The 14,381-nt window shown below is 36.4% G+C and overlaps 1 protein-coding gene across 1 annotated transcript in view; it reads right to left on the reverse strand.

The window, feature by feature from the left end:
- LOC123268762 (GTP-binding protein RAD) overlaps positions 1–14,381 on the reverse strand; it is a 332,020-nt gene that overhangs the window by 66,905 nt on the left and 250,734 nt on the right. Inside the window, exon 5 of the mRNA XM_044734118.1 lies at positions 618–700. Within this exon, the coding sequence (XP_044590053.1) occupies positions 618–700 (83 nt within the window). The remainder of the gene's footprint in view (positions 1–617; positions 701–14,381) is intronic.

A 14,381-nucleotide genomic window follows, 5' to 3' on the forward strand; every position in this document is an offset into this window, starting at 1 on the left:
CTGGGTAATAGCGCCATCTGTGTAATCGGAATCTGGGTAAAAGAGGCCGTCCCGTAGGGAGTTAGGTATCGATCTAGCACGCGCGCGACTCGGGTTCGAATCTTAGTTACGGCAATTGCGATATTCACTTTCTCTCTTTAAACCGACAATATTAGGTCTAACTAAAATAATAAACATTCGAAATCAGCATCGGTGCTTCATGAAACTCTGAATTATTTATTATAATTTACTTTTATTATTATTATTATTATTATTATTATTATTATTATTATTATTATTTTTGTTGTGTTCTTATTATTGTTATCATTATAATAGCGTATAGAGATCAAAAATCATTCATTTGTGCGAGTTCAGAAAAAAGAGCTCTTTAAGAGCTCGTTTTGATGAGTTCTTAAAGTCTACAATAATTGGCGCCTTCGACCTCTTCAGAAGGTCTTAAAAACGTCTTTTAGACGTAGACTCTGACGTCCAAATCATAAATCTGAGCTCATTCGGAATAACTTAATACGTCATTTTGCTATCTGGGAATTTCATAGTCGTATGACTAAGTAATATTTTGTATGGTGTTATGTAATTAAACTTTGAATTATATAGAAAAACTTATGAAAAAAATTTACCTTTAAATCTAATACATTTGTGAATTTCAATTCTGTTTCTTCACCATTAAGCATCACAAAAACTGATTCTTCTTTAGATTCATCTGGAAACAAAATCAACAGTTATAAAGCCATTCCAAGCATTTAACTCTGAATTTATGACTCCCGATGAAAAACATTTTTGTTCAATCAGATAATTATACATGATTATTCATACATGATTATCCATGATCTTATAAATAATCATATATCTTCAAGTCATTATACCGAAAAGAACTTGTCAGGAACATGTTGAATAATGTGGAAGAAAAAAATAATTCTACTATAGATGTATTGCAAATCATGAGAATTTCTGATAAAGCTTGGCGAAATGTAACTGCGACTACTATCAAAAACTGTTATGTACACTAGGGTAATCCAAAAAAAAAAAAAAATTTGTTTTTCTTCCAAACAGGCTTAAAAATTTTCTTTTGGGTGTAAAAAAATTACTGTGAAAAAATGAGCCCTTAATATTAATATTAAGATTGCCTCATGGCATTTATTTAATTCCCATGAGAACAACATGGGAAAAATTTTTTTTGCTTCTTTTGATTTTTCTACCGTCAAGCGACTATTTGACTTATAAATCGCTGTTCTAATCTTCATAGAAAATTAAACTCTCTACAAAAAAGGTCTAATAAAATTTTTTGATTTGTCGACGCGTTCAATAGTTATTCAAGATCAAAGTTCAATTTTTCAAAAATTCGATCGAATTTTATAAATTACACCGAAACTGTTGGTTTCAGTGTCAAAATAAGGATCGAATTTTTCATCAAACATAAATTAGCCTTCTGATAAATGTTGACCGATGATTTTTTTTTTATTCATCAGATGATTATGATGCTTTTCAGGAATTTTTTTACAATAAACCAAAAAAATAAACAATTTAATTCTATTATTATGTTCACTTTTATTTCATTAATAGGTTTTGCTCAAAAAATTACTTATTTATTTATATTAAATATTTATGATTGGAGTGATTTTTCTAACAATTCGGAAAACGTTGACGATGGCCCCGAACAACTTGTAATAAATATTGCAACTTTAAATATTGCCAAATTAAAAATAAACGGCTTTACCGATCAATTTCAAAAACTAATCAGCTCTTAACCTTGAGAAACCACGTCGATCGCCGCCAATCTGGTGAAAATCGGTTAATTCGTTCGGAAGATATCGTGAACGAAAGAAAACCGAAAAAAGTGTTTTTTTCAGAGTTACTCCGAAATTTCTGATTTGACCAATTAAAACTTAGAAATTCTTTATGAGGCTTTAAAAAATGCGTAGAATGCTGCCAACCACGTAAAAATCGGTTCATTTATTCAAAAGTTATTGCGGTTTGAAAATTCAAAAAATAGTGTTATGAAACTATGAAACTTCTATCAGACTTTTGAGCTCGGAGAACTCCAAAAAACACATAGATTGTATTTTTGAGCTCGAAGAGCTCAAAAACTTCGTAAGTGCAATTTTAAGCGCCTAGGTATTAACGAAATTAGCGGGAAGTTGCAGGGATGGCCTTTAGGGTCAGCGAAAAAAATCTTACAAAGACACCGCTATCATTGAAAGATGATGGTCGGTAGTGTGGGATTTTTACCCACTAAAAAAAACTCCTCTCTCTTCCCCCGTGGATGGTACGGAGATGACTGAATCGGAACCGCGTAAGCATTACTTCAATTCAGTCCGTGTAGCGTCTCACGACGGTTACTCCTAGTTACTAGTCTCTTTCTGCGGTTTTTTCTTTTAAAAGACGCTGTGTATAGGCTGCGACAGCTGACCAGTTATCTTATTTTTTGATCATGCAGGTTACCAAGCTCTCAGAGGAGCGTGGTGCCAATAGTTTCTTCAGTGCTGATTCTGTAGTCCTTTCACCGATCACATTCGAAGAATGTGTGCTCGGCATTGTCAATTTTGTCTGGGCAGTATTTGCACGTTGGTGTGCTGTGCAGACCCATCTTGAAAAGATAGGCATTGAACTGCCCACTCATGTAGCGTTTCCGTCTTTGCCTTTGCTCTTGCCTCCTTAGAGTTGTCACCATTTATTTTGGCGTCATGGATTTGCAACCTCTCGAATGCTAGTAAGTCGATTGGCGCGGCTCCTGCTATGACATCTGCCCATATCTCCGCTCCGTAGAGTAATATCGAGTGGACTACTTCTAGAAGCACCCTCCTTTTTCTGGTTCGTGGTCTCACTGTGTTGGTCATAATTCTCGACAGGTTTGATACTGTCTTGTTAGCTTTTGCGCAAGCGTTTTCGAGGTGTTCTCAGAAAGACAGATTTTCGTCGATCACTACTCCTAATCTTACTACATTGAAAAGCGGTACAAAGTGGGGGTGAAAATATCTCACGATCTGGCCGCACTGGGCACAGATGACTCTGAACGCTCCTCGTCGTTGCACTGCCGCTATCTTGCGCCGGTAGGTCTTCTGTTTAAGGATATCTGCCTATATCTCCACTCCGTAGAGTAATATCGAGTGAACTACTTCTAGAAGCACCCTCCTTTTTCTGGTTCGTGGTCTCACTGTGTTGGTCATAATTCTCGACAGGATTGATACTGTCTTGTTAGCTTTTCCGCAAGCGTTTTCGAGGTGTTCTCGGAAAGGCAGCTTTTCGTCGATCACTACTCCTAAATAACGCAGTGCCCTTGTAGATATCAGTGTTGTCCCGCTCATGTCGATGACGAAAGGTTTTGGGAACCATTTTTGACGTGTTACGACGACCATTTCGGTTTTCTGCTTGGTGAGTTTTAGATGATGTTATGTCGATGTAATGTCGAAGATGGATTCTTGGTACCCTGGTCTTCTGAAGGTCGTGGTGCTCCCAATATTCAGCACTATGAGGTCGAGTCTAGCCGCGACGTGAGCGACCTCGTTACCTCTGGTGTCGGAGAAAGCAGCGCTCCATTCAGCCGATTTAGCATTGAAGTCACCAGCTACGATGACTTCGCCGTCGAACAGTGATCACATCCTCTATATTTGCCAGTTTCTGTCAGATCACACTAATCCCTTCGTTAGGTGAGAGATAGACGCTCATGAAGTAGGTTGTGGGGGTTTGAATCCAGACAAAACCTGCTCCACTTCCGCTGTTGTTAGGGGTAACGTTCTTTGTGTTCACAATTCAGATTGCTGCAGTGCCAGTTTCGTCTGCGAACCATGCTCTATCTTGGACGTTTAGATATTGTTTACAGATAAAGCAAACGTCGATCTTCTCTTCAAAGACTCGCTGGCGAAGTAATTTCTGCGCCAACGTACATCTATTCAGGTTTCCTTGAAGGATGCGAGTCATCTCTGCCCTCTCGTAGCTTTGGCAAGTGCGGTGTGGAATGCCTTACAAGCCCCGGAGCCTGAAATATGACATTAGCTATCTGGAGCTTCTTTGTCCGGTGTACAGAGGAAGCATTTTGGCTGTTCAACGCAGTCTACAGCTTTGTGGCCTCCTTCCCCGCATTTAAAACAGCACTTGCTACGGTCAGGCCCCTTATAGGAGTTCGTCGCGTACCCGTATCCGAGGCATCTGATACAGCGTGTTACTTTTACAACTGGGCGAACGTGGCAGTTAACCCATCTGATCATTATACGGGCCTTGTCAAGGATCTTGATCGCGCTAGTCTCGTCTATCTCGCAGAAGGCTGCCCGATTGCCTTGTGGTGTAGGTTTTATCAAATTTACCCGTTTAATCTCCAGGCTGTCGGTAAAATCACGTTTGAGTGCTTCGCGTACGTCGCTCTTGGTAGAGATTCCATCCAAGTCAAGGATATCGATCGTTGTTTTTGGTGTGAGCGTTCTGACTGTACCGATGTTAGCGGTTGCTGTTTTTATCGCAGCCGTAAAAGCAGTATTGTCTTCAGTCTTGCGACCCATTTCTAAAAGAACGCCCCCGCACTTCGTTTGTTTGATAGACTTTATGTCTACTCCAGTCTCTGTCGGGTTAATCTTGGCCTTGATTTTCTTGAGGAGATCGGCGTACCTTCGCCCTTCAGCTGGTTGGAGAAGCACAGCCTTTGTTCTTGTCTTTTTCCTCCTCGGTTTCTTTGAGCCACCCTCACTTGACTGATTCTGGGCTTCAGTAGGTTGTGCCGCTGGCTCCTGTTCTCTTTTCTTCTTTCTCTTTTGCCAAGTCACTTTGGTCCAGGCATCTTCCCGGGCTGTCTTTTTCTGTGCTGTCTAACGTAGATTTTTCTTACACGGTAGATCTTTACGGCACTCTATAATTCATTACGTTACACTTCGCCCATCTCAGCCATCTCTTGATCCTCCAGAAACCCCGACAGGCGCCAGCCGACTTTTGTTTCACCGGTATCGGCAACCGAGATATGATAACTTAATTTTTATGTTCCCAGAAGACCAAGATCGGCCTCGACGGTAACGGAATACCTCGGTGTCGCTCAGTTATGCTGATTATGGAGAGAGGGTCGTGATTTGGTCTTTCAGAGGAAGTAATTTTACTTACAAAACGGGACTAAACGATATCCAGTACACTGATCGGTACTCTCGAACTAATACTCAACCTTATTAATCAGAAAAATAAACTAAATCGATATTTAAAATATCGCGGAAGTAGTCCCAAACGAACACGAAACAACGACAATGGCTCGGGCCATTCCTCTACGGTAACAGCAAGCGTGAGGCACGCCAGCTCCGATACAAGAGACCGATTCAACTCTCAAACGCGATGCTCACTCTACGAGAGCTCACAACTAACTCCTTTTCACGGTACACATCTAACGCTGCCTAACAGTGACGGTACGTCCGTCCTTTACGAGGATCTCCACAAGACTCCTTTGAAATCCGATCCCAAGCCAGACTTCCACACAAAACAATCCTTACTCATTCACTACACTAGCCAAACTGCCTCTCACGGAACCCCCATACATTTATGCCACCTACTGCATGCGTTCAACTCACTTTCACGCTACTCCCAAACACACAAATCTCCACACTCATTCCCCACTCACACAACTAGTGTCCCAGACCTACCAGTGATTCCGCTCCCCTGGGAGCCTTGACAGCACTCGCGACTACCCTCGAGCATCCAGCAATCGAGGCCTGTCAACCGCAAGCTACCGCATGAGCCTGCCAAACTCCCGTACTTCGGGGCGACGACATTTTAGTCGCTCCTCCTCGATAATCACCTCGCTCCAAGAGGCTGAAACTGAGTTCAGTCATCGATAACTGACCAGGAGACATGTTACATCGGTCACTTTTCCGCAGTGCAGCTCGACATCCTCGAGACAGCTAACATACTAGCACACACTCACGATGGTCCTCAATACTACGACATTACCGTACTCACACAATATAATCTCACAATATTACTCAAATATTCTACTACTGTAACGCTACATAAAATGTAACGTTACAGCTGGCTTGTCGATTGCTGAGGAAGGGCTGGGCGTGGACAGCAGCCTCTCCTTGTTGTTTTTCTCTTCTTGCTGTTGTAGTTTCTCAGGCGTGATCAAAGGTGGCTGTGGTTTTGTGGTCATTCACGGAGATGTTTGCGTGGTTATCGCCGACGTCGTTGGTGATTTGTTGGCCAGCCTACATGCCGTGGTAATGGACGTGACAAATTTTCTGATTTCATGGTGGAGATTACTTTTGTCCTTGATAAAATCAGCTAACTCTTCGATTTTGCTCCCGAGTCGTTCCATTGGCGATTTTTGGCCGGTGACGGTCGGTAGAAAGTTGATCCTTTCTCGGTGAACATGAGTATTGATGGGAGCAATAGGCCCTCGGCTCTCTTTTGAAACGGATGTCTTGTTTCCCTTGGTCGCCCTTTTTTAATCTTTAAGGGCGCCACTGGATTTTTGGACTCAGTATCCAGAAACTGGACCAGAACATGGAGTGAAAGGTCAGGGTCGTGAGAGATTGCTGAAAGGAACCAAAACTTAAACACAGAAATTCATTTGAACAAAATTATTTATTGTTCCAATCCTTTTTACAATTGAAATAATGGCCAAAATAACAATATATAAAATTTCATAGATCAAATACACGCTCACGCCCCACTCTCATACAGTATATTTCGCGCTGTCCAGCTAGACCCTCACGTGGCTGTAGTACCCGATGCCTACTGGACTCTCACGTTACTCTATCTACTTCGCGCCGTCCCCTGGACCCTAACGCTACTCTAACTTAGTCCACACAGTGCACGTTGTTCCCCAAACTTCACGATACTCTAAGAGAACTACCCCGAAGCCAGAGGAGTATACCATAAAACCGAGATAGTCTCTTTACTCACACACAACCACATTATATTCCTTAAATTCCAATAATAATAACGCTTGATTACAATTTATAAATAATTTTCCAAAATATTATTTTCCTAATTAATATTTCTTAACCTCTTATTTATCATTTTCCTAATTACAAATCATAAATTCATATTTCCTAAATTACTGTCGTCTCTTCAATTACTACAACAATAATTATCCAAATTACAAATCCAAAATATCGAGAATTAAACCCATTCATTATGTCCGTGAATTTACTAAATAAATTTTAATCTTTATTTTAGTAAAAATTAAATGAATTTCGATAATTGAGTAAACTTAAATTTTTCCTAAATTATTTTTATTTAATCCAAATCATTTTATTTAATTCTGAGCCATTTTATTTAATCCATTTATCAGTGATAATTTTTACTAAATTTTATTTTCATTGTAAATGTAAAATTATGACAAAAGAGTATTCTATTATATTTTATTTCATTTGTCTTTAAACTTAAAATTTTATTTCACTGAGTTTATTTTATTTTAACCGAACTAAGACTTTTGTTACGACCTTAAGTGTAAACGAAAGAAAACCGAAAAAAGTGTTTTTTTTACATTACTTCAACATTTCTTCTCAGATCGTTCTTGATGAGATGAAATAATTTTTAGAGCTCAAAAAAGCGCGTCGATCGCTGCCAAGAACGTAAAAATTGGTACATTGGTTCGAGGAATATCCTCGACGAAATGTTTGGAAACAAGTGTTTTTTTAACATACTCCGTCATTTTTTGAAACAACTTTTAATCGGCTTTACCGATCAATTTTAACTACTCAGCTGTTGAAATCGAAAAAATTACGTCGATCGCCGTCAAGCCGGTCAAAATCGGTCAATTCGTTCAAGAGATTTCGTGAAGGAAAGAAAACCGAAAAAAGTGTTTTTTCGGAATTATTCTGAATTTCCTCGTTTTATCAATTTAAACTTGAAAATTCTTTATAAGGCTGAAAAAACTGCGTCGAATGCCGCCAACCGCGTGAAAATCGGTTGATTCATTCAAAAGTTATTGCGGTTTGAAAATTCAAAAAATATTGTTTTATGAAACTTCTATCAGTTAAAGCTATCTCGTTAAGCTCGGAGAGCTCAAAAACATCATGAGTGCGATTTTAAGCACCTAGGTATGGAATTAGTGGGAATTTGCAGGAATGGCTTTCAGGGTTTACCGTTTTTCTAGGATTTTTTTTATTTTAACTTCCCGCTAAGAAAATGGAAAATTTTCAAAAATCGGGAAGTTATTGGTTTTACCCCGATTTGCAAAAATCGAGTTTTCATCAGATCTCGACGTTTTAAGATCACAGGAATCTCCCTGACTATTCCCGCGATGATGTCCGTATGTGTCTGTATGTGTGTGTTTGTGTGTGTGTTTTGTGTGTGTGTGTGTGTGTGTGTGTGTGTGTGTGTGTGTGTGTGTGTGTGTGTGTGTGTGTGTGTGTGTAAACCTCTTATAACTTTTGAACGGCTCGGCCGATCAAATCGAAATAAGTGGCGATTCAAAGAGTATCATTGCCATTAAATTTTATGAAAATTTGAATAGATTCGATTCGCTAGATTTTGAGTAATCTCAAAAACAAAATTTTCAAAAAATCGTTTTTTTAGAATAGCTCCTAAGTGGCTTCACCGATCACTTTCAAACTCTAATCTGCTCTTAAGTCTAGAAAACCACGTCGATTGCCACCAGTCCCGTCAAAATCAGTTGATTCGTTCGAGAGTTATCAAAAACGAAAAATTTCGAAAAGTGTTTTTTCACATAACTTCGACATTTCTTTTTAGATCGTTTTTGATAAAATACAATAATTATAAGAGCCTAAAAAACCACGTCGATCGCCACCAAGGACGTGAAAATCGGTTAATTGGTTCGTGAGTTATCGTTGCCGAAAAAATTCGGAAAAAGTGAATATTTCAAATTTCTCTAAGATTTTCGGTTTGATCAGTTTGTGTTTAAAAGTATATCATAGAATTTGAAAAACTGCATAGAATACTGCCAACCGCGTGAAAATCGATTTATTCATTCAGAAGTTATTGCAGTTTGAAATTTCAAAAAATACTGTTTCACTTAACTTCTATCAGACTATTGAGCTTGAAGAGCTCAAAAGCTTAGAGCAGCTAACTCTATGAGCTTGGAGAGCTTGAAATAACATATAAATTATATTTCTGAGCTCTAAGAGCTCAAAAACGTCATAAGAGCAATTTTAAGCGCTTAGATATAGAATTAGCGGGAAGTTGCAGGAATGGCCTTTAGGGTCAACCGTTTTCCTGTTTTTTTCTTTCAAAAAAAACTTCAATTAATTTGACAACTATTCCCGCTCATCCCGGACAGGGCCGATTTTTGAAGTTATACTTCTTATGCGGCTTCCAACAAGGTTGCGTTAAACGTTTAACGCTACCATGGAGGGGGTATGAAAGCACTGTTGTGTTAAACGTTCAACGCTCCTGGGGAAGGGGAATAGAAAGAGACAGAGCGAGAGTGAATGCGTGACAATCGAACGCATGCGCGTAGTATACCTGTTACAGGCCAGCGCGAGCGTTAGCAACGAGTAGCGTCCAATATTCCAACGCAAGAGAAAAATAGTTTGGAAAATCCAAAAGTGCACGCCTCATAATCTCATTTTCTACAATAAAATTGATTAAAATAAAATACAAAAAACAAAATAATAAAATATTTTTATAAGGCTTGTAAAACTAGAATTTCAAATTCGGAAAAAATGTTTAAATTCGCGCTTCGCTATAAGTAGTGTCACCTGCTGGATGCAATCCAGAGCATCACATAGTTGATTTGGTTCGCCCCTATTGTGTTTTATGTATATGCATATAAAAAATAACGATTTAGAGATACTAAAACTATGAAGAACAGTCGATAATTTTTTTTGAAGTTATACTTCTTTCGGCACGTTATGAAAAAATGATGAGTGAAATTTTAAGATGCGCGCGCCTCACTGTAACACAAAAGTAACAGGTTGAAGCTGCCTGCTAAACCGCTCATTAAATCTTGAAAAAAAAGCTACTAACGAAATAGAAATAGAACCTCTATTAGTCGCGCACATTGGCAAGCTCGTCGCCTCTGATGACTGTTTTTATATTTATGATATTTATCCACATGTTTCTAGTTTCTTAATTCATAACACATGTTTTAGTTTCATACAAGCGCAAATTATATATGTTCTAATAAATTATATTCAGTAGTGATTTTTATTGAATATTTTGATTAATTAGAATTTTTTTCTAAGCCTATTGGTCACAAGTGATTAGTGAATATAATTCAAGCCTATTATAAGACTAGTAAATATAATTCAAGGAGATTTAATTGGGTACTTCCGGCAAAATTTTGAATTTTCACCGGAAATGCCAAAACTAAGCTACTGTTAAAAAATTCTATGAAAATCAAATGCATCGTCTCACACCAAAATATCTCAGGAAATGCCCAAACGGAGCCCCTGTTAAAAGCGGAACTCAAAATTCCAATTTTAAAAGGTTCTCCACGGAAGTTACATTTTGGCACACCCTAATATATATATATATATATATATATATATATATATATATATATATATATATATATATATATATATATGTATGTGTTCTTTACATTTCCGTGACTAATTTTTATTTCTTCCATACATTTCAGTGACTTTTCATCATTTCAGTAACTCACGGAAATGTTTTTCAATCGTTTTTAACATTTCAGTGACGTCATTGAAATGTTATTAGAAAAATCACATGACATACATTTCTGTGAATCACGAAAATGTTTTAAATCAGCCGTATAATATTATCTTCGTAACAAGTAGAAATTAATTTTCTGTCGATGATCTATAATTAAGAAAACGCTTTGCCATTCTAATCAATGGAATTCCATTGAACTTAATTTCAAGTCATTAGTAGTTTCAGCCGTAACTACCTGACATGCTGTATCAAGATTGTTTAACACTTTAGTGGCTTTCCTGCAATGTTCAACCATTCAAACGATTAAAAGATTCATGTGCATCACGGGAATGCAGATATATTCGTTTCTCCTTTTAAGTTACTTGATTTACCGGCAATAGTGTAATATAAAGAGACCACGCGAAATTATTATGATCCCGATCGCGTGGAGTCTGAAATCAGAAAAAAGTTTAAATCAACTAAATCGTTTATCGAGGAAATCCAATATGTCAAAAGCACTCAACTTTTCATTAAAAACGAATACATTTGTTGAAAAAAATTTAGAATCCTGGAAAAAAAATTTTTTTAATTTTATGAAAATTGATATAATTTTATGAAATTTTATTAATGAAATTTTCTACAATCTTATGTTGAAAATGACTTATCGAAATTTTATAAGATATCATGAAATTTAATAAGACTTCACGCAATTTCATGAAATTTTGAAAATTATCCAAAATTTTATAGTAGAACTGTCATGAGATCTTGATAATTTTGTAAATTTTTTCACGCAATTCTATAAGATTTTACAAAAAAAACTATAAAATTTTAGGTAGTTTTGTGTAAATTTCACGAAATTAAAGTTTCAGTATTTCAAGAAACATCATAAATTCTTAAAAAATTTAATGAATTTTTATGAAATCATATAAAATTATAGACCGTTTTTATATTACTATATAAGTTTTTTTAAATTATTTATAAATATAAATAATGCTGTAAAGCGGGAAAGAATAGGAGTTACGGTAATTATTACGTGAAGCGTTCCACATTCACGTAACAGGATATTGGTAGGAAAGGATTGAGAAAGGAATGTGGAGAGGATCATCTTAATGTGAGTTTATAGAATATGCGAGAAAAAATTATAAGATAGCTAGGACTGGGATTCGAGCCCAGAACCTTCCGAAGACATGTCGGCAACTCTACCATTTGAGCTATCCGGTCTATACTAAATTTCCTTTCGCTTATTCTATATACATTAAGCCACACCGTCCATCTTACGGCAAGCATTTTTTACAAATATAAATAATGCTGTGAAGCGGGAAAGAATAGAAGTTACGGTAATTATTACGTGAAGCGTTCCACATTCACGTTACAGAATATTGGTAGGAAAGGATTGAGAAAGGAATGTGGAGAGGATCATCTTAATGTGAGTTTATAGAATATGCGAGAAAAAATTATTAGATAGCTCGGACTGGGATTCGAACCCAGAACCTTCCGAAGACATGTCGGCTACTCTACCATTTGAGTTATCCGGTCTATACTAAATTTCCTTTCGCTTATTCTATATACATTAAGCCACACCGTCCATCTTACGGTAAGCATTTTTATAAATATAAATAATGCTGTGAAGCGGGAAAGAATAGGAGTTACGGTAATTATTACGTGAATATTATATTTTTACAAATATAACGGACATTTTTTGAGATCACAGACGGCTTCATGAAAATTATTTCATGGTAACTGATAAAATTTTAGAAATTTTTGTAAAATTTTGAAATATATGAAATTTTCTACACCTCCTGCAATGGGATCTTAATTTGACATTAATTTTGTAATATATAATTAATTGACATGGCATTCTGTAAGATTTTATAAAATTTTATCTTATTTCATAAAATTTTATGGAATTAAGAAAAAATTACAATCTCCGAATTTTACAAAATTTTATAGAATTTTATAAAATTATCTAAAATTTCACAGAAATGATTTTATAGTTACATATATGATTTTATTAAATTTATATTCATCTTCGTGATCTCGATGACAATTTAGAAGTTTTTATAGAATCAAATGAAACTTTCGATAATTTCATGAAATTCCATGAACCTTTGTATAATTCTATAAAACTCCGTAAAATTTCATAAAATTTTACTCGATACATAAAGTTTCAGGTCTGTCCCCGGTTTTTTGAATCGTTTAACGCATGATTAGGGGTAATTGTCTTTGAAGAATGCGAAAAATTTATAGCATAGCTAGTGTTTAATTAATGAATTCAGAAATTTGAAGTGCTCAAATAATGTGTTTCCAACGGGGAGCATTTAAATCGTTCTGAAAAATTGGAAAAGATTAACAATTTTTTATTTCTAATCTTTCAGAATTTTTTTTTACTCAGGGATTCTAAGATAGCATGTTCTGAGGAATATCTCTAAAGTCTGCTTATTTTATTTGGCATAATTTGGAGACTGTCCTCATAGGATACTATTATAAAATTATATCTATATTTTCTTAAATCACCAAAATGTATACATGTATATTAAAGTGTTTCAAAAAAACACAGAACATTGAAAATTCTTCAGAGTATCCCTAATCAAAGACATTGTGAAAATCTCAGCCCTTAATATTAATGTATAGAGCTGGCTGTAATTAATTTTTTATTTCTATTTAAATAACATGGAAAAATTTTTTTTTTTAATTTTGAATTTTGCTAGACGTAGTTAAGTACTCGTTTTAGTTTCAAAACTTTTGTTTTGTAATAAAAGAGTGTTTAAAAGTATTTAAAAAAAATTGAGTATTGGGATAATTAAATATTTTCTAATCTTTTGGAGTTTTCACAAAAAATAGAATTCAGCTATTATTTAGCGATTGAAAATTATTTAAAAGCTTTGAAAAAAATTAGGAAAACGGTTGATCCTAAAGGCCATCCCTGCAACTTCCCGCTAATGCCATACTTAAACCCTCAAATTGTACCTATAACGTTTTTGAGCTTGAAGAGCTCAAAAACATAACTTTTTTGGAATTTTGAGCTCTCTGAACTCAAAAGTCTGATAGAAAATTAATAAAACACTATTTTTTTCAATTTTCGAGCCATTTTTTATTTTTAGAGCTGATTAAGTTTTGGAATTGATCGGTAAGGCCGTTTAAAAGTTACTCCAAAGAAACATTTAAAAAATTATTTACTTCCCGTTAAGAAAATTGATAATTTTCAAAAGTTGGGAAGTTATTGGTTTTATTCCGTTTTTCGAAAATCAAGTTTTCAACGGATGCTGACGTTTTGAGGTCCTAGGGAGCATCTCCGAATGTTTCCGCGATGATGTCCGTATGTGTGTGTGTGTGTTTTTTTTTTTTTTTTGTAAAGAGGTACGAAAAAAGATCTTCAAAAGACACCGGTATCGTTAACTCTGCCGCCCATCTTCCGGCAGATATCGATAGTCGGTAGTGTGGAGATTTTTACCCACTAAAAAAACATTCCTCTTCCCCTCTCCCCTAGATGGTACGGGGAGGACTGGATTGGAACCGCGTTAGCATTACTTCAATCCAGTCGTGCTGCGTCTCACGACGCCTACTCCTGGCTACTGGTCCCTTTCTGCGATTTTGTCTTTCAGGAGGTGCTGTGCATAAACTGCAACAGCTGACCAGTTTTCCTCTTGTTTGATCATATAGGTCACCAGGCTTGAGGGGGAGAGCCTGGTGCCTATGATCTCTTCGGTGCTTCTTCTGTAGTTCTTCCATCGAGCACACTCGAAGAATGTGTGTTCGGCGTCGTCGATTTTATCCGGGCAGTATTTGCACGTTGGTGTGCTGTGCAAACCCATCTTGAAAAGATAGGCATTGAACTGCCCATGTCCCGTCAA

This window comes from Cotesia glomerata, linkage group LG7 (genome assembly GCF_020080835.1).
Source record: "Cotesia glomerata isolate CgM1 linkage group LG7, MPM_Cglom_v2.3, whole genome shotgun sequence".
Lineage (NCBI taxonomy): Eukaryota > Metazoa > Arthropoda > Insecta > Hymenoptera > Braconidae > Cotesia > Cotesia glomerata.